The sequence below is a fragment of the Brassica napus genome, chromosome A8, assembly GCF_020379485.1.
Source record: "Brassica napus cultivar Da-Ae chromosome A8, Da-Ae, whole genome shotgun sequence".
Lineage (NCBI taxonomy): Eukaryota > Viridiplantae > Streptophyta > Magnoliopsida > Brassicales > Brassicaceae > Brassica > Brassica napus.
In genome coordinates, this window is record NC_063441.1 from 7,257,125 (window position 1) to 7,280,442 (window position 23,318).

The window sequence follows — 23,318 nt, forward strand, 5'->3', positions numbered from 1 at the left end:
CTCCACAGATGGGGTTTTCGCCATGTCCCGATCAACAGCAACCCCCTTCCCTTTGGACATCTTGGCTTTCTTCGTAGGTACCTGCTCATCACCACTCTCAGTTTCACTCTCCTCATGAGTGGGAACTGCTACACTTTTCTCTGCCCTCTTCTCTTGTTCTTGCGATTTCTTTGCAGCCAAAGTCTGCTGACGAACTGTCCTCTGCGTCCCTGAGCCAGTTGGCTCGCAGGCTAGAGCTTTTCCTCTTAGTGCAGACTCTTTTCTTTCACTTCTTGCCTCTCGGCTTCCAACTTTCCCTTTGTCTTCTTGACCATTGTCACCTGAAAATTCAAAACTTGCTTTGGATAAAAGGAAATGGTGAATGGGTGGTGAGGAATAGACTACAGAGGCGAAAGCTTGGATTTAGAAACAAGAACTTGTTGATTTGGGTGAGAATTGAAAAAGTTTTGGGATTTTTGGTGTGGGTGAGTTTGAGAGAATATGAGTGTTTGTGAGAGGAGGGGAGAGTGAGAGAGATGGAATCATGGGTGTTGGGTAGGTTTAGGGGCGTCCGGTTCGGTTTGGGTTGATTGGGAATCGGTTCACTTGAATTAAACCGGGGTTAGGACGAAGAAAACTTACCTGGACCGGTTCGGGAGCGACTTGAGGGTGTCGCTGCGAGAGGTCGCTCCCGGGTCGTTTTCTCGCGTCGTGATTCGACGAAAACGCTAGCGACCTTGGAGTGTCGCTCTCGAAACCTCGCTCTGGAGCTGGAGCGACTTCGAGGTGTCGCTCTAGGACGTCGCTCCAGGTCAGTTTTTGAGCTCCGTTTCGTCGAAAACGCGAGCGACTCCGAGGTATCGCTCCCGTAACGTCGCTCTCAGCTGGAGCGACTTCATGTGCTCACTCTGGGAGGTCGCTCCGAGAGTGTTTTTGGAGAACAAAATGTCGTAAAGCCGAGCAACCTCGATCTGTCGCTGTGGCTATGTCGCTTCCAGCTGGAGCGACCTCGCATCCTCACTCTGAGACCTCGCTCCCACGCACGATTTTTGCTCAAACTTGAATCGATCAAGCACCTGCACACGACTTTTTTTTTTATATACAATAAGATGAAAATGAAAATACCAATGCAATATATACAAGGATACGCATGGGACTTCCTCCCAAGTGAGCTTGTTTTAAGTCTCTAGCTTGACTTTGCCTCCTTTTGGATTAGGCCGGGGTAGGATCAGACAGTGGAGTAGAAACTCCATCTTCCTCTGGTGCAGTAGCAATGTAGAGCTTAACCCTTTGCCCATTGACTGTGAAGTCTCTTCCATCAGTGCTCCACAAAACTATTGCTCCATATGGCCTATCCTCCTTGACTTTGAAAGGACCGGATCACCTTGACTTAAGCTTTCCTGGAAATAACTTCAGCCTAGAGTTGTAGAGAAGAACTTGATCTTCTTCTTGAAACTCTCTCTTCAGGATATTCTTGTCATGGAAAGCTTTAGTTTTCTCCTTGTAGATCCTTGAGTTCTCAAAAGCATCCATTCTTATCTCATCAAGCTCATGTAGCTGAAAAAGCCTTTTCTCCTTGGCACTCTTGATGTCAAAGTTCAGCAACTTTATTGCCCATAGTGCCTTGTATTCAAGCTCCACTGGCATATGGCAAGCTTTTCCATACACTAGGTTGAAAGGAGTGGTGCCCGGTGGTGTCTTGTACGCTGTCCTATAAGCCCAAAGTGCATCATCAAGCTTATTGGACCAATCCTTCCTTGTGATCCCCACAATCTTCTCCAAAATGGACTTGATCTCTCTGTTAGAAATCTCAACTTGACCACTTGTTTGGGGATGATAAGGAGTTGCCACCTTGTGCTTCACACCGTTCTTCTTGAGAAGTCCCTCAAGCAGTTTGTTAATGAAGTGGGAACCTCCATCACTGATCACAACTCTTGGGACTCCAAATCTTGGAAAGATGATGTTCTTGAACATCTTGGTTACAACTCTAGCATCATTGGTGGGGCTTGCAATAGCTTCCACCCATTTGGAGACATAATCAACAGCCACAAGGATGTATTTGTTGCCAAAAGATGATGGAAATGGTCCCATGAAGTCAATACCCCACACATCAAAGACTTCAACTTCAAGGATTGGATTTTGAGGCATCTCATTCCTCTTGATGATGTTTCCTCTTCTTTGGCAAGAATCACACTTTGAAACAAAATCTTGTGTATCCTTGAACATATGTGGCCACCAGAATCCAGCTTGTAACACTTTCGCAACTGTCTTGAAGGTGGCAAAGCGGCCTCCATAGGATGATTCATGACACTGTGTAAGGATCCCATCAATCTCCTCATTTGCAACCACTCTCCTATAAAGCTGATCCTTGCAGAGAATGTAGAGGTAGGGCTCATCCCAGTAGTATCTCTTCACATCCTTGTAGAACTTCTTCTTGGCATAGCCCACAAGATTCAAAGGTTCTCTTCCTGTGGCTAGGTAGTTCACCAAATCAGCATACCAAGGTTCCTTCTCTTCTGTTGCCTTGACTTCTTCCAGCTTCCTACCAGTCTCACAAACTGCTATCACTGCTTCAATAGCCATGATCTGCTCCTCAGAAAGTCCTTCGTCAATAGGAATACCAGACTCTACCCTCAACCTGGACAAATGATCAGCTACACCATTCTCAACTCCTGGCTTGTCCTTGATCTCCAAATCAAATTCTTGAAGCAAAAGAATCCATCTCAAGAGTCTGGGTTTTGCATCCTTCTTGGCCAAAAGGTGTCTCAAAGCAGCATGGTATGTGTAGACAATGACTTTAGACCCAACCAAGTAGCTTCTGAACTTTTCAAAGGCAAAAACAATTTCCAGCATCTCCTTCTCTGTCGTGGCATACCTCATCTGAGCATCATTGAGAGTTTGGCTCGCATAGTAGATCACATGGGTTTTGCCATCTTTCTTCTGCCCCAAAACAGCTCCCACAGCATAGTCACTAGCGTCACACATGATCTCAAAAGGGAGATCCCAATCAGGTGGCTGGACAATTGGAGCACTGATGAGTTCACCATTCAGCTTCTTGTAGGCTTGTAGACATTCTACATCAAAGCTGAAAGTGGCTTCTTTGCACAGCAGCCTGGTCAAAGGTCTAGTGATCATGGAGAAGTCCTTGATGAACCTCCTGTAGAACCCAGCATGACCAAGAAAACTCTGGATGTCTTTCACTGTCTTTGGTGGGGGCAAACCAACCATAACATCGATTTTGGCTTTATCCACCTCAATCCCTTTCTCTGAAATCTTGTGTCCCAGCACAATCCCTTCCTTGATCATGAAGTGACACTTCTCCCAATTCAGCACAAGGTTGGTGTCTTCACATCTCTGTAGGACCCTGCACAAGTTTGACAAACAAGCAGAAAACGAAGATCTATAGACAGAGAAATCATCCATAAACACCTCCACAACATCCTCAATCAGATCAGAGAAAATTGACATCATGCACCTTTGAAAGGTGGCTGGAGCATTACATAGACCAAATGGCATCCTTCGATATGCAAAGGTACCATAGGGACATGTGAATGTCGTTTTCTCTTGATCATTGGGATGTATGGGGATCTGAAAAAATCCTGAGTAACCATCAAGAAAGCAATAGAATGGGTGATTTGCAAGTCTCTCAAGCATCTGATCAATAAATGGTAATGGGAAATGATCCTTTCTAGATGCAGAGTTTAGTTTTCGGTAATCAATGCACATTCTATGACCTGTGATGGTTCTTGTTGGTATCAATTCATCCTTGTCGTTTTTAATCATAGTGATACCACCCTTCTTTGGTACAACATGCACAGGTGATACCCATTTAGAATCTGAGATAGGGTAAATAACACCAGCATGTAAGAGTTTAAGAATCTCTTTCTTTACAACATCCTTCAGGTTAGGATTTAACCTTCTTTGATGCTCGATAAAAGTCATTGATTCATCCTCAAGATGTATCCTATGCATGCATAAAGAGGGTGATATTCCCTTGATGTCATCCAGTGAGTAACCTATTGCTTTTGTAAATCTTTTAAGTGTTTTCAAAAGTTCAGATAGCTCAGTTTCAGTAAGTTCACTACTCACAATGACATGATAAGTTTCATTAGGGCCAAGGAATGCATACCTTACACCATGGGGAAGAGGTTTAAGCTCCACTTTAGGTGCCTTAAGCTCACTCCAGTCATCTTGCTGGGTGTCCTCTTGTTGAGTGACTGAGACTTCTTGGTGAACCGTGCGTGGGAGCTCCTCGTACTGCTCCTTACTGACAAATCCCTGGTGTGAATCCAGCATCATCCCATAGGCAGTACTCTCCAGGTTCTCAATCACTTCAACCTCTCTCTCTACAGTCAAAGCATGTTGTAGAGGATCCTCTAGTGACAACTCTTCAAGGAGTTCATCAGCAAGGGCGTCCATCTCTTCAATGTAGAACACTTGCCCTTGAACTGTTGGCCTCCTCATTACCTCCTTGATGTCAAAATGGAGAATGTGCCATTTACCCAAATGAAGATCAATCTTGCCTTCTTTCACATTGACAATAGCTCCTGCTGTGGCTAAGAAAAGCCTTCCAAGGATTAAAGGATCTTGAGCTTCTTCACCCATCTTAAGCACCACAAAGTCTGTAGGGATCTCATAGTTTCCAACCATCACGGGGAGGTCCTCTAAGATACCCACAGGATACTTCACTGAACGATCATCCAATACCAGCGAAAGTCTACACTTCTTGTACTGAGTGAAACCAAGCTTCTTAGCAACAGATAGAGGCATCAAGCTGAAACTAGCTCCCAAATCGCAGAGACATCTATCAAGTACCATAGGTCCAAGAGCACAAGGTAATGTGAAGCATCCTGGAACTTCTAGCTTCTTTGGAATGACAAGCCTCTGAATGATGGCACTGCACTCATGAGTGAGAATCACCATGCCCTCCATCTCTTTCTTCTTTGCAGCTACATCATCTTTCAGGAACTTGCTGTATTGAGGAATCAGCATGAAAGCATCAATAATGGGCATTGTGACCTGGACTTCACTCATTTGCTTTTCAAATAGACCTTTGTACTTCTCTAGCAGCTGCCTCTTGAATCGTCCTGGGAATGGAAGCTTGGGTTCATAGGCAGGAGGAACAAAAGAACTTTCACTTGCTGGAGTGACAACTTCACCATCCTTAATTGTTTTCTTCTCTTCTCCAACCTTTCCTTTTCCTTTGGCTTCCACTATCTTCTCCAAGATCTCGTCATTGATCTTCTCATCAACAATCACCACTTCATCATCTATGTTGATGGCAACCCCCTCACTTTGTTTCTCAGCATCTTTGGTGAGAGCTCTCTGAGGTAACTCCTTACCACTCCTGAGAGTGATAGCTTTCATGGTTTCCTTGGGGTTTTGCTCAGATTTTCCAGGTAGAGAACCTTGTTGGCGATTTTGTTGAGTGTTCATGGCAGCAAACTGGTTCTCCAAAGCTCTGAACTTGTTGTTGAGCTCATTGTAGCTCCCATCAATCTTTGAGTGAAGGTTCTTCAACTCATAACCAACATGCTTCTCACTTCTTGTCTGAAACTCCAAGATTTGTTTCAGTAGAGCATCAGTGTTGCTGACTTGACGAGTAGAGGTAGAGGGAGTAGATTGTTGTTGGGAAGAATGGTTGCCCTTGTTGTTGAAACCAGGAGGAGTGTTTTGCTGAGGCTGATATCTGCCTTGCTGATTGTTCTGAGGCTGATAACCACTCTGTTGGTTGTTGGAATAGGATTTCTGTTGGTAGTTGTTGTACTGAAAGTTGGGCTCTTTTTTGTACCAGCTACCATTGTTGTTGATGAAACACAGCTCTTCATGACCTTCCAAACCCTCAACTTCATGGACAACAACTAGTGTCTCTTGGCTTGGGTTGCCAACAAAATGCAGCTGCTCTTGGGTAGCTTTATCAGCAATGAGGATATCTATCTTATCCTGTAGAGCCTTCAACTCCTTCCTCGTCTGCTTATCATCTGTTTTACTGCCTCTATCGTGATCTCCACTGTAGACTGCATCACTCTTAACCATGTCGTCAACCAGCTCCTCTGCATCTTCCTCAGTTCTCCCCAAGAAGAACCCATTGCTGGTTGTATCCTGTCTGGCCCTGTACTTAGGAAGAGCACCACGGTAGAATGTGCTCAGCAAACTCTCCTTAGAGAAACCATGGTGTGGGCATTGAGCTTGGTAGCCCTTGAATCTCTCCCAGGCTTCACTGAAACCTTCCAAGTTCTTCTGTTGAAAGTTAGAAATTTCATTTCTCAGCTTAGCAGTTCTTGAAGTAGAGAAGAACTTCTCCAAGAATGCTTTCTTGCAGTCATCCCAAGTGATGATAGAGTCGCTGGGTAGAGACTTCTCCCACTGACGTGCCTTATCCCCCAAAGAGAAAGGGAATAGCTTAAGCTTTAAGGCATCTTCGGAAACACCATTGGTTTTTGACAATCCACAGTAGCTGTCGAACCTGTCCAAGTGATCAAATGGATCCTCTAGAGCCAAGCCATGATACTTGTTGTTCTCAATCACATTGAGGAGTCCTGATTTGATCTCAAAGTTGTTGGCTGCTACAGCTGGTGCTCGGATTCCCAATCTATGACCATGAATGTTGGGGCGGTCGTAAGTGCCAATGGGTCGAGCTGCTTGCTGTTGGTTTGCTGGAGCATTTTTATTAGTGCCATTGACGCCCGCATCATGCTGAGGTATGTCTCCCATATCAGTGTTCAATCTCTGCAATTGAGCATGTTGCTCTTCTTCTCTTCTCTTTCTAGCACACTCTCTCTCTAAAGCTCTGATGTCTGCAGCTGGTGGAACTAGGTTTGATGGACCCCTGCTCCGCAAGTTCATACACCTGTAGATTAAAAGGGAGGTAAAGAAGAATCGGTAACAAAAGAAAATAAAAATGACTTAGTCTCAAGCAATTGACTAAATCTCAATGTTGAATTCTACTCAGAATTTGGCAACGGCGCCAATTTGATGTTAGGAGTTTTCAAGGCTCCTAAGACAAATGTTGTAGTATAAATGATTGTCGAACCAGTTATGAGAGATATCAAAGCACCGAGAATGCAAGTAATCACTTAATCTAAGTGCAACCAATGATTTAGATGGGTTTTAAACTATGACTAAACTAAAAAGCAATAATTGAATGATACTTTCTTGACTATGGGAAAAGAGAACTCATGGGTATAGGGATTAGACCTCGGGTGATCAAGTTTCGAACTAAGGATGGCAAACGATCAATCAAACTATCAACCTTAAGCTTAGACACAATCCTAAACAAACTCTATGTCTAGATGAATGTTCATTTACTAACACAATTCAAACATCAAATGTCTTTGGTTGAATAATATGAAAGCAATCATTACTAACAAGTCTAATGGCTATCTTAGCACCTCTAACAACAAATATCTTTGGCAAAGTATGCTAAAAGCTTAGATGAGTTATCTCGGGCATTTCCTCGAACACCTTTCGGGTGGAAAATGCCTAAGGATCAACTTCAGAGAGGCCAACTCAGAGGATGCATTATGAATACTCTACTAGCAAGGAAATATGAATGATCTACACTAAAACATCCTAGCTCTAACCTAATCACCCTTAATCTCCCTAACCCATGAATTCAAAAGGTGATTACTCACTAATCTCCATGATTCCTCTTAAACCCATGTAGGATTTCAGATTAATCATGTAGAGAAATACAGAAAATAGATATAAGAACACAGAATTTCAATAACAAACTGATCAATTGATTCAAAGAGATGACTTTCCAAAGGTTTTTGGTGGTTTTCTTAAGAACAAAAGATAATCCCCTCTTGGTGGCTTACAGAGTATTAAAACATAGGTTTTCAGAATAAAAACGTGCATCATGAAATGACCAAAAGGCCCTTGAGAAAACATGAATTCGAGCAGATAGGCGACGCGCAGCGACCTCGGCTGGTCGCTCCGGCACGTCGCTCCGGGCTTCGGGAGCGACTTGAGGGTGTCGCTGCGACAGGTCGCTCAGGTATGTTGCTCGTCTGATGATCACTTTAAAAACTTCTTTTGAGCTCCAAATGCACCCAAATGTCTCCAAGAACTCTATGTGGTATTCCAATACCTGATAAGGACTCATGTATGCAAAGTGCAACCTAAACATGGCTAAATCCTAATCTATATGATCAAAATGCACATGGATGGATGGATAAAACAATGGAAATATGCAAGATATCAAAGTTTAGGGTTTAGGATTTTGAGTTGATGTTCTAGGGTTTAGAGTTGAAGGTTTAGGGTTTAGGATTGATGGTTTAGGGTTTAGGGTTCGTATTTAAAAAAAAAGGGTTGTGATTGATTGTTTAGGGTTTAGAGTTGAGTTTTAGGATTTAGTGTTTGAATTTCGAAATAGTATAATTCGAAAAAAAAATTAGAAAACTATTTTTTATTTTTTTTAGATTTTTATTTATTTAAATATTTATTTATTATATATATAAAGAATAATGGCATAAAAGTCTTTTGCCTTTTAATTAATAAGGTATTTTTTAAAAAATTCCTTTAGTGGTAGTAAAAATAAAAAGTAATAGCATAAAAGTGGTAAACATGTAATTTTCCCTAATAAAATATAATTGAAATGTTTGTTTTATTTTTTACATTTTTTTGGTGAATGTTAATACTCTTAGAGCATGAGCATTGGTGAACCTCCCCCCCCCCCCTTGGGGTTCACAAAGATTTTTTAATATTTTTTTGTGGGTCCATGAATAGTTATGAACCTGTATTTGGGGTTGACGATCTATTTCCCCCTGAGAAGTATCATATATCACTAGATACACACAGACTTTTGATCCCGTTCTATTTCCCCACAAAATAAAAGTTCGAATCCTATATCCCCCCAATTTGAAAGATCGAGTTCTGTTTCCCCATACCGTCGAATTTAATGGTTTACTTGGGTGAACCAGTAGCTAACCAAAATAAACCCATTTTAAACATAACCACACCCGTTTGAAAACCCGACCCTAGTCTTTAAAATCCCCGATTCCTAAAACAATTACAGTCACGAACCCTAACAAAATTGAATTGGGGAAATTGATTTGTGGGAGAGATAAGAGAAATTGAAAGATGAGTGATGTTTCTGGAGCTTCAAGTGGGTCGTCAATGGTGCGTTCAAAGAAAAGGGTCGTGGGTGTCCCAAAACAGTGTTGGTGCGGATATGAAATCTCGACTTTGATGTCAAGATCAGACAAAAATCCGTATCGTCGTTACCATAGGTGTTCTTATGCTGTTTCAAAAAAGGTAATGCTTACTCTTATTAATTTGATTGTGCAATAACTCAGATTTTAACTTCATTGATCGATTTTAGCTTGAGAATGATAATCATTTCTTCAAGTGGGTGGATGAGGCATTGTTAGAAGAGATTAATGTTCTGAAGAACAAAATGAGTAATCTTGAAGAATTGGTGAAAGAAGTTATGATGGAACGAGGAGAAAGTGAGAAGAAGGTATTTGAGAAGATGGAGATGAAGCTAGAGACAGAGCTTTTCGACAAGATGGAGGAAGTGTTAAAGGAAGCGAAATGGAGCATGAAGAAGATGTGTGCTGGAATTGTAATAGCTTGTGTTGTTGGGTTTGTCATCATTAAGCTTGTGTGATGGATTTCATTTCGATAAATGTTGTTTAATGCTATGAAGTAGTACTTGTACTTGACGTTTTTTATGTTGTTTAATGAATGAAAATGTTGGTATTTTCTTGGTTATAACCTACATGATCGAGTCATGTCCATACAAAAGGAAGAAAACACCAAAATAAGTAGAAGGATTCTTGTTCATCAACCATGAAGATGACAACAACAAAATAGCCGAAAAAAGAAAGAAGACACAACCCAAAAAATACTTCTTGATCTTCCTTTCCTACTGTAGTTACCGCTAAAGAACATCAAGCTTGAGAGGATTCACCTTGACTAGCAAAGGTTTGAGATGGTTCAGCTTGTGGAGCCTATAAAGATTAAAAAAAAGAGTCTTATGTAAGTAATGAAAGGAGAACCATATAGAGGATATGAAAAATGAATCATACCTTCTTATGGGGTCCCTCCTTATGAAAACGAATATTGTGGTTAGGCGCACCACAAAGTCCACAATGCATAATGCGCTTCAACGTCTTCGGTTTCTTCTTCACAGGAGACTCATTTTTGCCCTTTTTCCTTTTGTTGTCTTTCTTCTTTTTGCGACCAGGCTGGTCTGGCTCAGGAGCTGGATGCACTTCAGGGGCTGAAGAAGTTGGCCAAAATCGTGCTCCTCTTAATGGTGTTATGCCTTCTTCGTATGTCCTCCTCCACAGTGTGGTCCGAAACCAGTGACACACAAAATCCTCAGCGTCTAGTTTCCTATCCAAGATGACACCGTATCCATGTTCACAAGGGATCCCAGTGATATCCCATTTGGAACACGTGCATGTCCGCTTCTCCAAATTGACACGGTAAGAACAAGCATCAACATTCACCAACCACATACCATTTGTGCTTCTATAAACAGTACACTGTGATGCTTTTTTGTGCTCCAAAGCGAGTATATCAACCACGTAAGGTGTGCATATGCTCTTGTGATCTTGAGCAATCAGATATCTAGAAGCGATACGCACCATTGCAAGACGCGCAATGGTATCCAACATTGGTACCATTGGCTTTTCACGGGCAGAAACGATGGAGGCGTTGAAAGATTCAGTTGAGTTGTTCTCGACGTCTTCACAATAGTTCCCCAACTTGAAGAAAGCTCTAACCCAAGTCATTGGATTAGTCTTCATCACATCTGCATACACCTCTGAGTCGTAGTTGAACAGCCTATCTAGATTCTCCTTGTACTCCGCCTCATTATAGCTCCAAGCAAGTTGCCAAATATACTTCTTCATGTCACTCTTCTTTCCATGTTTAGCTTTCACGTTTCCATAAATGTGTCGAACACACATTCTATGCTCCATCTTCGGAAGCTCCAACTGAACTGCCTTGATCAGTCCCTGAAACCGACCACACACAAACATAAGAAAATTATATTTTTAGAAAAAAATTACATGATAATCAAAGCTTACCTTCTGACGATCGGAGACCATAATATATCCATCACCATCTCCTAAACCCAAGTCTGTCTTGATATGCTTCACAAACCACACCCAATTTGGAGTGTTTTCCACTTGAACAACTGCCCAAGCAATGGGGTAGATTGAATTATCCCCATCTCGACCAAGAGCCACTAACAACTGTCCTTTAGTTTTTCCTCTCAAGAATGTGCCATCCATCCCAATAAGAGGTCTACATGTATCCTGCCATGACCTCCTAAGCACATCGAAACACACATAGAAACGGTTGAACACATCTTTTCCTTCCTCATTTCTCTTGGTCTCGACTTCCACCGAAGAGTTGATATTTGACTCGAGAATCTCGGCAGCATAGTCTCGGATTCGAGCAAACTGAGTCTCATACTCCTTCTGAATCCACGCCATTGCTTTATTTCGAGCAGCTTGACATTGTGCTCTAGAAACCGTGATCTTCCACCTCTCCTTGATCAGTTCTTCTATCTTCATTGGCATGAAATATTTTGGTTCTTCTCTTATCTTATCAACAAACAGCCTAGCTATCACAGGGACCTTAAGCATCTCACATTCTCCATTTGGAACACAGCTGTGTTCATTCTTGTACACTTTAACATACCATCTCTCTGGTTCTCCTTTACTCGAGCAATAAACACGCCACTGACAGTGTGAATCCACATTTCGACCAACACAACTAAAACCAAGTTTGGTTTTGTCATACCTATACTGCTTGATATTGTGACCAGTCTTTAGAGCGTAGTCCAATACCGCCTCTTTGAATGCAACTCCATTGAAGAATACTTGGCCCTCGAAGAGATTCCCATCACCTCTTCTAATTCGATAACGCTCTCTTGTCCTCTGTCGTTTCATTTGTTGCTCTTCACCATCTTCCTCCTCATCTGTATCACTATCATTCTCGGTATCGGGATAGATGTTATGTCGGATGGGAGGTTCGTTGATGAATGCAGCTACATCTTCTTCAACCCGGAAAGCGTGCCTCTCCATCTCTTCTTCGTCGTCTGATTCATCCCTAAGGGAAGGAATCGTGTTTTCACTGACCGTCTCCATTTTTTCTACTTGTAATCAACTAAAATCGGCTGATAAATCTTTCTAGGGTTTCTTTGTCGATGAAGAACACTGGGGATTTGGGGGTTTATGTTTTCGGGTTAAACCAATAACAATTGGGTTATAATCGGGTTTTAATCAGGTTTTAATCGGATCTTAAACGGATCTTTTCGGTTAAATCGCGGTTTTTGTTGGGCAACAATAGGTTTACGGTTAAATGATAAACAGTAAACCGGCGTTAATCCAAACCTATGTGTATTGCAATGCTTAACTTCGACGGTATGGGGAAACAGAACTCGATCTTTCAAATTGGGGGGATATACGATTCGAACTTTTATTTTGTGGGGAAATAGAACGGGATCAAAAGTCTGTGTGTATCTAGTGATATATGATACTTCTCAGGGGGAAATAGATCGTCAACCCCTGTATTTGTTGTTTTCTGCATTTGTGAACCTCAAGAAAAAGTTCATAAGAATAAAATAATAATATTTATTTTATTTTTTTAAAGTTTCAAAATATTCAGAATACATGAATAAAATAGTAAAATATATTATAAATATTTTAAAACTTTTTATTCAATACATTAAGAGTAGATTACATAAATCAAGAAATTTAATAACATACAAAGCTTATTCATCTTCATCACCAAACTTTTGCCATATATTTTCCATTAAATCAGCTTTCAAACGAGCATGCTTCTCTGGATCTCGAACTTCTCTGCGCATGCCTAACATATCACCGACATGAATACTTTCTCTCCTTGTCACCCTCGAACTTCTGCTTGATTCTCCTGACTCGAACTCAGAAGTATCAATTTGAGCGTATCCGTGTCGTTCGTTCTCTACTATCATATTGTGCAATATAACACAAGTTCTCATTATCTTTCCTATCTTTTCCTTGTCCCATTGTAGAGCAAGGTTTTTAACAATTGCAAACCTCGATTGCAATACTCCAAAAGCCTGTTCGACATCTTTTCTGGTGGATTCTTGCTTTTCTGCAAATTTCTCGGCTTTAGGACCTTGAGGAAGTGGGATGGATTGGATAAATTTTGACCAGTTTGGATAAATTCCGTCAGTAAGATAGTAGGCCATACGATAAGTGTGGTTGTTGACCTTGAACTTAACTTTAGGTGCTCGAGGTAAGATGTCATCAAAAACAGGTGACCGATCAAGAACATTGATATCGTTGAGGGTACCTAGTAAGCCGAAAAATGCGTGCCATATCCAAAGATCTTGTGATGCCACGGCTTCTAAGATAATTGTCGGCTTTCCTGAACCACGTGTGAACTGACCTTTCCAAGCCGTTGGGCAGTTTTTCCACTCCCAATGCATACAGTCGATGCTGCCTATCATCCCCAGAAACCCCCGTACCTCTCCAACATCGAGTAATCGTTGAAGATCCTCGGCTGTAAGTTTTCGTAGATACTCTTCTCCAAACAATTGTATTATTGCATCAGTGAAATTTGCCAAACACAAACGTGATGTACTGTCACCAAGTCGGAGATATTCGTCATATGTATCTCCCGATTGACCATATGCCAGCATATGTATAGCTGCCGTACACTTTTGAAGTGCAGATAGCCCGTTCCTTCCGTGAGCATTTCGTCTTTGCTGAAAGTAAGGAACTTCACTACTTAGGCGTTCGACAATGCGAAGGAACAATGGCTTGTTCATTCGAAAACGCCGCCTAAACAATTCCGGTGGGTATGTAGGATTTTCCGTGAAATAATCGTTCCATAGTTGATTATGTCCTACTTCCCGATCTCTGTCGATATAAGCTCGTCTCCTCGGCTTGTTGGCTTGACCATCAACTATTGCGTTGATGTAATTGTCAACTACTTGGTCGACTATTTCGTCTAAAGCTTCATCAACTTCATCCGTTGATGAGGAAGACATTTGTCAAGCAATTTATTTATGTTTTCCTTCCTCCAAAAGGCAAGTAGGGGGTTTGTAACTCCATCATTTTTTATTTATATTCCATCAATATCCTTTGTTTGTTTCCATAATCATTTATTTTTCATAATCATTTATTTTTCATAATCCTATATTTTTTTTCATAATCATTTATATTGCATAATCCTTTATTTTTCATAATCATTTATTTTTCATAATCATTTATTTTTCATAATCCTATATTTTTTTAAAAATCCTTTGTTCTCAATAGCCTTTGTTTGTTTCCATAATAATTTCTTTTTTCATAATCATTTATTTTTCATAATCATTTATTTTTCATAATCCTATATTTTCTTTTTCATAATCATTTATATTGCATAATCCTTTATTTTTCATAATCCTATATTTTCTTTTGCATAATCCTTTATTTTTCATAATCTTTTATTTGTTTTTAATATGTTTTTAAAGACCCTTTGTTTGTTTTCATAATCTTTTATTTTATCATAATCCTATATTTTCGTACTCATAATCCTTTAAAGAAGTTGTAATTTTTTTTTTTGCAATTTTCATTTATTTCCCAAGCTATTACTAAGATGCATGTTTTATACCTTGTTCCGTGTTTGATTTTGTTTCTGTATGTGAAGATGGAGAGGAGAGCTGACTTCGTTCTTCAAGATGAAAGATTGTCCCGATGAGAGCTGTTGTAGTGAGCTGGTCCGGACTTGGAGTTACTTTCTGAAGATGAACGATGAGAGCTGTTGTAGTGAGGTTGTTCTTACTTGGTGCATGAGCAATTGAAAGTAATAGAAGTGCAATTGTTTTGAAGTGAGATAAGTGCAATTGTTTAAAGTGAGAGATGTGAGCAATTGAAAGTAATAGAAGTGCAATAATATATAGAGTTCGAAACCATATTACATTCGTGAATCAACTTGTCACTGACACAATACATAGTACATCATCCGTGATTGAAAACTAGTGTAGAAAGATACACAAGCCTACACTATCCCATGACAAACAAACAACAAGGCTTCACCTGCAACAACTACTGACCTCTAACACCTTAACTCCAACCCGTGACCTGCACTCTCAGACCTGCAAAAGATAAGAAAACAGAGTCAATACAGCTAAACATAAACAATTTGTTCGACTCATAAAGAAGTTCAAGCATTCAACCAACAAGTTCATGGAATCAACCCAAGCAAACTCTAGAATTCAACCAACTAGTTCATCGATTCAACCTAAGCAAATCAACCTAAAATACAAGTCACTCACCAAATTAAAGCATTTCAGATATTAGTTTTTTCTTAAGGGATAGTTCTTGATCAGAAAGTGTGTCTTCATTTTTGGCAAGGAGACGATCTAGGATCTTTTGTTTCGAAATGGTGTTTTTCATAGCTAACATGCTCTGTACTTGATCATAAGCTGCTTCATTCCCGTGCTTCCTGCGCTTCGCTGCTTTGCTTGCCTTAACACCAGGAGGCCTAACCTCTTCGTCGTCAGCCACCACCTCCGGACCTGCTTCCTTCCTCTTCTCCTTCGCACCATCTTTCGACAACGAGTGTGATCTCCATTTCTGATCAAACCGCAGCTCCCTCCAGCAATGTTCAAGTACGAACTTGGCATGATAGTCGTTTAAGAATATGTCATGTGCAGCTTTCATGACATCATTCTCATTTTGACCACTCGCTTGTTCCTTCAAAGCGGCTTCATGGCAACCCACAAACTTGCACACCTGCTCATTAACCCTTCCCCACCTCTGCTTACATTGACTCCATTCTCTAGGAACGGAGCCAATGAGCTGAGGGCTTGAGTTGAAATAATCCTCTATTCTCTTCCAAAACGCCTCTGCCTTCTGCTCATTGCTGACTATGGGATCCTTACTCGTGTTCAACCAAGCGCTGATGAGCACAAGGTCTTCTTTGGGTCCCCAGTTTCTCCTTTCCAATGGCTTAACTAAACCGGGCGAGTTACCATTAGCCTCAGCAGAGTCAACGTCTATTGCTTGATTGCTCTGCGGAGCTAATAGATTAACAAACCCGGCAGAGTGTTGGGAGAAAGGTTCCATTTTCGTTTAGGTTTTGTTTGGTGTTTATATGTTACTGTGTTTTTAGTTGTGGATTTCCTATGTTTATAAACTACTTTTTCGTGTGATAGGATAGGACAATTAAACAAAGTCTACCTACCAGACATTCATTAGAAAAGTTTTTTACAGACCAAGTTGTTCACATAGAGCAGTGAATACACTTCAAATCAATCGCAAATATTAACTACAGCTAAGTACAATCGCAAATTGATCACAGCAACCAACAACCAAGTGAGCATTAATTATAGTTTTATTTAAGTTGTAGTTAGACTACTAGTTCTCGTTGTAGTTTGCTTGGCTTGTAGTTCTAGTTATAGTTGTAGTTATCTTAAGCTTTCATGAAGTTCTATTTCTAGTTAAGTTGTCTCATACGGTTAGGTTTGTATTTAACAAGTTCAACTACCTCTTCTTTTAAAAAAGCATTAACATTATCAAACACACATATAGCAATCAAGAATTTCTAACAAACATTTACGAACTACCTCTACAGGGTTGTTGAGTGTTACCTTTGCTTTTCAAAGCTGACCTTCTCCAGCGTAGCCACCTGGACGGTGAGGTAATCTACCTGCTCACAGAGGATTTTAACATGTTCCTGGACATGGAAACATCAAAGAATAAGTGTTAGTCACGCAAAAAAATTACAAAACTATAATGTTTATGGAATGAAAGAGCAAGGAAAGTTGACTAACCTCCAGTGTCTCAATCTGCTTACTGAAATTCAACGTCCCCAACATCACTTGCTCAGCCTCCTCCACCCGCTTAGTCAACCTTTCAATCTCCTCCTGCACACCTATCACCCAAGGCTGACGATAATGGAACCCATCAGCCTTGGTTACAACATAAACAAATATCAGAGACTTGTCGATTCGTAATCCCAAAAACGATAATCAAAGCGTGTAAAATAAAACTTACCTCGTAGTTCTTGCAGGTGAAGAACCGCTTCCTCGGAAGAGTGTCGTAGTCGTCCTTCCGGCGAACCTCATCAATGATTCGCCCCCCACATGGACACCTTCTAGGAATCCCGTACTCAGAATCGGCGACGGACCCTAACTTGTTGATGTAATCCTTTTGCCTCTTTGAATGTCTTCTCTCCTCTATCGGATCCATCTGTACCACAAATCGCAATTATTAGCACACATTAACGACAGATTATGATTAAATGAACCCTCAATCGAACTCCCATATCGATTAAGAACCCTAAAAAAAACCCCCAAATCGATTTTAAATCACACAAATCGCAAATCCCTTTCGAACATACAATCGACGCTAACACACCGTGAATCTAAGTAATACTGACCTAAGAGCGACGAGAAGAGATTACAGAGTCGATTTGATGGAGAAAACCTCTGGAATTCGCCGTCGCACGAAATATCGCCTCCGAGAAAAGAAACCCTAGGTTTTTCAGAGAGGAGAGAAATGAATCGAGTTACGCGGAAACCCTTTTTCCTCGTCGTCAACGCGGAAAGGAGAAACCACTATGTGATCGACGTGTGGCTTGAACTCGCCTCTTACGGGTTCAGTCCTAAGGTCCGGTTCATCGAATTAAACCCATTTTTGATTTTCTTTTTATCAATCGGTCCTAAGAACTCGAGCCCACGAACCCGCTAACAACCGCTAATGCGGATGGTCTTATTATTTAAAAACATTGGCTGAAATAAATAAATGAGTTCAAAATAGCTGATCGGCCGACGAATGAGTATTACGCGACAGTGAGATAAGGAAATCAAGGGAAACTCATCATTTAGAGAACAAGATGCGATTAGTTGAACCAAAAAAAAAAAAGAGAACAAGATGCGATTTAACACTTCGTTTCCGGCAAGCAAGACTTTAACGATCCGTTAACAAAAAAGTAAACCAGAAATCCAGAAGCAAACCAAACCGGAGAAATAAACATTCATACGGAAGCAAATTTAAACCGAAAACAGAGCAGCAAGCAAACAACCACGTCATCTTCGATTACCAGCCACCGCCCCCATTTTTTACATTTTTGTCAAAAGTTCCAAAAAAAAAATAATAATAAATAAATAAATAATCTACATGACGAAAAAGAAAGTAAAAATCTAGCTTTCTTCGATCTAGTGTCCGTCGAAGTCTCTCCGTCCTCAGTTACATACTTACATCTCGCCGAAGAAGTGATGGAGCCAACTGAAGGTTATTATTTTAAATGATACCCAAATTTATGATTTCTGATTTTTTGTTAGCTAAGCTAAAGAGCCAATCTTTACCATATTTCTTTATATCTAAAGTATTAATCTTGTGAATTCGATGGTATAATCTTGTTGAGGGGAATCACTGTAAGCTTTCAGTTTCTGAATTAATACCGATGCTGTTTTGCTACCCTCTAATGTATTTTGACTAAAAACAATGTTTTTTGTTTGTAAATCCTTTACCACTATCCAGATGGGAAGTCTAATTTCGCCAAAGAGCTTTACGGCGAAAGTTTGCAGCTTTCAAAACCTGGTGAGAATCTTAGTATCATATGTTATATGCACTTCAAGTACCTTTTAAGTTCTGTCTCTTGCTCTGTACCTGATAAGGCTTACAAAAAAAAAAAAAAAGTTTACTAAGATTTCAGTTTTCAACTGTCTGAGACTGGACAGTTAATGAGGTGATAGAATAGAATCTGTGTGTTTCTAAGTTCCTGCTATCCGCTATATACAGTACATATTGTAAGAATGGTGCTCTGTCCCCTTTGTTGTCTCCGAAGGGAAGTTTCATAGTCCATCACACTATTCCAGTGGATAATAATAGTTATGTTTGATTAGATCAGCATTAACCTTAAAAAAAAGTGGATTGCTAATGTTGGCATTCCTCGTCTTCATGAACAGAAACATCGCTTGGTTTAAGTAATCTTGAGAATGAAGGTGGATCCTTTTATGGAAGTTCAGATGAAGAACCAAGTGAAGCTTACTCGATGAACAAGGATACTGAGAACATGCGTGAAAAATTCCACATGGTAATTCTTTGTAAATTGTTATTTTTACAGTTTCCATAAGCCTTATTGATTGATTGGCTTTTCTGCTAAATCGATATCGTAGCTTGGATACCGTGATGGGATTTCTGCTGGACAAGAAGCTGCTGCGCAAGAAGGTTATAACGTCGGCTATAAGGAATCAGTTCTTGCTGGCTACAAGTTTGGTATTGTTAGAGGTGTTTCCAGGTTATTACTAGATTAGCTTTGCCCTGTTACGCTCATGTGTTGTTGTTACACATAGTAGTCTAATGCATATTCTGTTTTGAAGTGCGCTGGCTTTTCTCCCAGATGACCTAAGAGAAAAACTGATCGATGAACAAGAAACTCGAGACAAGTTCCGAAACTTACACGGTTCTGTGCATGATCTCTCAACTGAAGCCGCTTTGAAGCTGTTTTATGGAGCTTTGACTACAAAGCAAGGAGAAGAGAAGAGTGGAGAAAAAGAGCCTTGCTCTAGTCTTTGTTCTGGTTCTGGCTGTGTTTCAGGTTCTCGCTCTGTTTCAGCCACAAATGACTTGGGAAGATATGTTACTGAGCTGAGCTCTCTTCTTGACAATTCTCCTAAGATTAAAGTTAGATTGGAGGACACATAGACGAAGATAAGAGTGGAGGAAAAGGGTCTTACTCCAGTCGTGATTCTGGTTCTCGCACGACAAGTTACTAGCTAAGCTCTCTTCCTGACCAGTATCCTAAGATTGAGGATGCATAGAGGAGTCTTGTTACCTGAAGTTATTGCCAAGCGGAAGCATGGAGGATGCTTGTTCCCGATTCTGTTTTATATTTGAATTAAAACTTTTATTATTATCAAAAGAACAAATTTGACTGCAATAAACATTGGCTTAGACTGCGATTAGCAGCCCAAATTGAGTTTAATTTGCCCATAATCTCACAGTTACATTTGCATTTGAAATATAAGCGCCTGGTTTCATTATAATCAGAACTGGGCCAGTTGTTATTGAAAGAAGCCAAAATACCGAACCGACCACTAAATTATCGATTAGGACGATGAAGAAACATATTGCTGAGATTCAGGTCGCCTCGCCTTTCATTATGGCATTCATTCAAACTTTCAAAGTGAAGATTTTACTATAGCCCTGTTCGGATAATGGACGCGGCGATTACTATGAGCGGCAATAATTTAAACGATGCGGAGGATGGCGCAAGCTTAAAAAATATGGCCGCAACATTAAAAAGAGTCACCGGAATAAGACGCGGCTGACGCTGGAATTTTAAGCGATCAGATCTTGTTCGGAAACTGCCGCTGCGTCTAATATTATTTAACATTAGCGCGTCGTTGTTCTCCGTGTCTTGTGTGAAGCCACAAAAATACAAAAATACTATGTATTAGCAATAGAGAAGAAGAATCAAATTTTTCTTTTCTTTTTTTAACGCTGATTCATGTAGATTTTATTATTTTATGCATTCAACCTTTTTGTGTTTCTATGTATCATATGTTGGTAGATTTCAACAAATAGGAAGCCACTAACTTTAAAAGTCCATATATAAAATAGGGAGAACACCAACTAAACTTTACCACCATAATAGCCGTGATGTCAGCTAAGCTCACCAGTCACCACTGATAAAGATCTGAAAAGCATGAACCGAACTAAGCTTATAGCTTCCACTAGAGAAGATGACATCAAACTAGAAGTCAAGGGGAAGAGAAAACGCAGAGAACACCAACCACCGCACTACCGCCACCTATGCATAACAGAGAGCAGGGCCGTCTCAAACCCTAAAGAGACCCTGTTTGAAAAAAAATAAGGCTTTTTTTACTAACCTGAAATAATTTATGTTTTTCTGACAAAATATTGTTATAATATATTTACTAACATCTTTTGGTTTTATAATTAAAACCTTAGGAAAAACATCTCTTTGAGACTATGAATATTTCAGTTTTCTTTTTCTTTTGAATTTTTTATATCAACAATCATGAGTTATAATCTATAAAAAAAAACTAATAGAGCAATACAACATGGATAGTGTTTAGACCAAAAGCCGTAGACTCTTGATTTGATTAAACAAGAAGTTGGAGACTCCTTTTTTTTCTTCTCAATAGAGCTTAGTGGAGGTTATTGGTTGGTGTATTTTGATGGATTTGAAAATCCAAGTTAAATCTAGTGTTATTGGTTCTATGATTTTAAAATATGTATTGAAATCATGTGTTATTCGTTTAATGATTCATAAATTCTAATTCAAATCAAGTGTTATTCGTTTAATGATTCATAAATTCTAATTCAAATCAAGTGTTATTCAATCATACGGATTTACTAATAGATTTGATTTCATAATGTATTTGAATGGATTTGCATGGATTTCTTTGTGAAAAATACAAAGGCCCAAATCCGAAGGAAAACCTTCGGATTTATAAATACTAATCCGAGAAAATTTGAAAATTTGTATATTTTACTTGGATTTATAAATACTATATAGATTTCTAAATCAATACGAAAATTAAAATTAAATATAGCTATCTGATTTTTAATAAATATATATGATTTTAAATGTATAACTATTGTATTACTAAAATAAAAAAAATTATGGACCCTCTAAAATTTTGGACCCTGTTCGACCGCTCCACTTGAACGTGCTAAAAGACGGCCCTGACAGAGAGAATAACCAGTGAGAACAAAAAAACATATTGCTCTTCAAGTTTTTCCAAAAGCAACTTAAGAAACTTTCCTTTTTCTCCCAAGGAATAACTCTTTTGCCTTTTCCTCTTCAAGTAATATCCTTTACACTTAATGTAAATCTTCCAATAAACATATTGCTTCTTCTCCAAGCTTAACAAGCCCACGGACATCACAACATACGAACTTCAACCAAGCCCATCTTCATGACACACGCATGTACTACCTCCTGTAATACTTCACGAACTGATACAGAATATACATCTTCACTTGTTGTCTAGGTCCTTCAAGATCCGGATTCGAAAAGAGAAGAGCTTCGTGCAAGAGCAAGATGGCTAAAAATTTCAACTAATGTAAGTCAAGAGAAGACGTATCTAACACCCTAAGCAGCCGATGAAATAAATGGTTGACAATCAATTATTCAAAGACCGAACGCGATTGAGTTAAATATTCTAAATTCGCTTATAAAACCATGAAACTAAAGAAATATACAATGTAATAGGCCAAAATAATATATATTTTGAGGGCTTGAAACCCATGCTTCTACGACTTGATTTTAGTAATTTCTATCAAGACATGCCCCTGGTCACATATCATCTTCGATTGGTAACATTGATTTATAGCGATTCTGAAAACAATGAATTAAGCTGCCAAAATAAATAATTAAGTTGCTGAAACTATTGAAATCTGTTAGAACAAAAATTGAGGAATAGTTTTCTAAACAATTGGATAAACTTAACAGACTGGCGGGATATTAATTATTTGAACCAAAATTTAAATTTAATACATTATTTAATCTATTGATAATTAATAACTATGAATAACTAAATATTTTATTTTCCAGTTAAATTTAATCAAAACATTTTTCTATTAATAATTTATCTTATTTAAATACATTAACATATATACTAAAATGAAGTTGTAAATTAATATTATTGATTCCATAATTATTTATATTAAATAATATTTAGTTAATATTTTAAAATACTATTTCCATATAATTAAACAATATGAAAATTTGATTCTACAAATCATTTATTTAAACATCACTTAATGAACATTATTTTGTATTTTTGTCAACAAAAACAAAATCTTCGATTTTGCATTTTAGGTTGTATTCTGCAAATTTTCTTGATTGGTAAATTTTTGGCAGAATTGCATTTTTAAACGCCATTCCGCCACACCTTACCAATGAGAACCAATACAAATGTTCAAATTTTTGCAATGTAACTGAATTCATAAATAAAAATATCAAGAATAATGGATATTAATCAAGTGCTCTTGGCCTAGTGGTAAAGAGCTCACAGCACCCTGAGTTCAATTTTCCTTGGCAAGTGGTAAAATAATGCGTATCTAGGGGCCTCGTAGTTAGGCCTGAAATTTTATCCGAGATCCGGATTCGATCCGAGATTTGATCAGGATCATATCCGAAATTCGGATATCCAGAGGGACCGAATCCGAATCCGGATTGTAAAATGTTGGATCCGTCAAAGCCGGATCCGGATATCTTAATTTTTTTAGTCCGGATATCCGGATCCGTAATTTTTATTAATAAATATTTCAAAAATAGTAATATATATATATAAATTAATTTTATTTAATATATTTTTATTTTTATAATAGTATATATAAATTTTATGTAAATTTTGTAAT

The 23,318-nt window shown here is 39.1% G+C and overlaps 5 protein-coding genes and 1 non-coding gene across 6 annotated transcripts; 3 read left to right on the forward strand and 3 right to left on the reverse strand.

The window, feature by feature from the left end:
* Positions 1-6,145: 6,145 nt before the first annotated feature.
* On the forward strand, positions 6,146-6,252 carry LOC125577533. Its single transcript, XR_007315940.1, has one exon. It is a non-coding gene; the product is annotated as a small nucleolar RNA R71 (small nucleolar RNA).
* A 2,480-nt stretch (positions 6,253-8,732) lies between these two features.
* LOC125577441 (uncharacterized protein At4g04775-like) lies at positions 8,733-9,699 on the forward strand. Its single transcript, XM_048738959.1, has 2 exons — positions 8,733-9,237; positions 9,305-9,699. The coding sequence occupies exons 1-2, from the start codon at positions 9,064-9,066 to the stop codon at positions 9,590-9,592; spliced, it is 462 nt and encodes a 153-aa protein (XP_048594916.1). The 5' UTR covers positions 8,733-9,063; the 3' UTR covers positions 9,593-9,699.
* A 176-nt stretch (positions 9,700-9,875) lies between these two features.
* Positions 9,876-12,089, reverse strand: LOC125576898. Its single transcript, XM_048737416.1, has 3 exons — positions 11,022-12,089; positions 10,014-10,949; positions 9,876-9,935 (listed from the first exon to the last, which is right to left on the reverse strand). Exons 1-3 carry the CDS (start codon positions 12,087-12,089, stop codon positions 9,876-9,878), a joined length of 2,064 nt encoding a protein of 687 aa, XP_048593373.1.
* Positions 12,090-12,849: 760 nt separating this feature from the next.
* Positions 12,850-13,981, reverse strand: LOC125576899. Its single transcript, XM_048737417.1, has 2 exons — positions 13,457-13,981; positions 12,850-12,927 (listed from the first exon to the last, which is right to left on the reverse strand). Exons 1-2 carry the CDS (start codon positions 13,979-13,981, stop codon positions 12,850-12,852), a joined length of 603 nt encoding a protein of 200 aa, XP_048593374.1.
* A 1,049-nt stretch (positions 13,982-15,030) lies between these two features.
* Positions 15,031-16,043, reverse strand: LOC125576900 (glutathione S-transferase T3-like). Its single transcript, XM_048737418.1, has 2 exons — positions 15,379-16,043; positions 15,031-15,070 (listed from the first exon to the last, which is right to left on the reverse strand). Exons 1-2 carry the CDS (start codon positions 16,041-16,043, stop codon positions 15,031-15,033), a joined length of 705 nt encoding a protein of 234 aa, XP_048593375.1.
* Positions 16,044-18,048: 2,005 nt separating this feature from the next.
* On the forward strand, positions 18,049-19,924 carry LOC106418939 (protein yae1). Its single transcript, XM_013859674.3, has 5 exons — positions 18,049-18,212; positions 18,462-18,521; positions 18,890-19,017; positions 19,100-19,221; positions 19,304-19,924. Exons 1-5 carry the CDS (start codon positions 18,197-18,199, stop codon positions 19,626-19,628), a joined length of 651 nt encoding a protein of 216 aa, XP_013715128.2. The 5' UTR covers positions 18,049-18,196; the 3' UTR covers positions 19,629-19,924.
* Positions 19,925-23,318: the final 3,394 nt, after the last annotated feature.

Coding starts and splice junctions, on each gene's coding strand:
- LOC125577441 (XM_048738959.1), top strand. CDS start 9,064: ATGAGTGATGTTTCTGGAGCTTCAAGTGGGTCGTCAATGGTGCGTTCA. Junction 9,238..9,304: donor CTTATGCTGTTTCAAAAAAG/GTAATGCTTACT, acceptor GATCGATTTTAG/CTTGAGAATGATAATCATTT.
- LOC125576898 (XM_048737416.1), bottom strand. CDS start 12,089: ATGGAGACGGTCAGTGAAAACACGATTCCTTCCCTTAGGGATGAATCA. Junction 10,950..11,021: donor TGGTCTCCGATCGTCAGAAG/GTAAGCTTTGAT, acceptor GGTCGGTTTCAG/GGACTGATCAAGGCAGTTCA. Junction 9,936..10,013: donor AGGAGGGACCCCATAAGAAG/GTATGATTCATT, acceptor TAATCTTTATAG/GCTCCACAAGCTGAACCATC.
- LOC125576899 (XM_048737417.1), bottom strand. CDS start 13,981: ATGTCTTCCTCATCAACGGATGAAGTTGATGAAGCTTTAGACGAAATA. Junction 12,928..13,456: donor GATTACTCGATGTTGGAGAG/GTACGGGGGTTT, acceptor ATATGATAGTAG/AGAACGAACGACACGGATAC.
- LOC125576900 (XM_048737418.1), bottom strand. CDS start 16,043: ATGGAACCTTTCTCCCAACACTCTGCCGGGTTTGTTAATCTATTAGCT. Junction 15,071..15,378: donor TATGATCAAGTACAGAGCAT/GTTAGCTATGAA, acceptor TATCTTTTGCAG/GTCTGAGAGTGCAGGTCACG.
- LOC106418939 (XM_013859674.3), top strand. Junction 18,522..18,889: donor TTTGCAGCTTTCAAAACCTG/GTGAGAATCTTA, acceptor CTTCATGAACAG/AAACATCGCTTGGTTTAAGT. Junction 19,018..19,099: donor TGCGTGAAAAATTCCACATG/GTAATTCTTTGT, acceptor TCGATATCGTAG/CTTGGATACCGTGATGGGAT.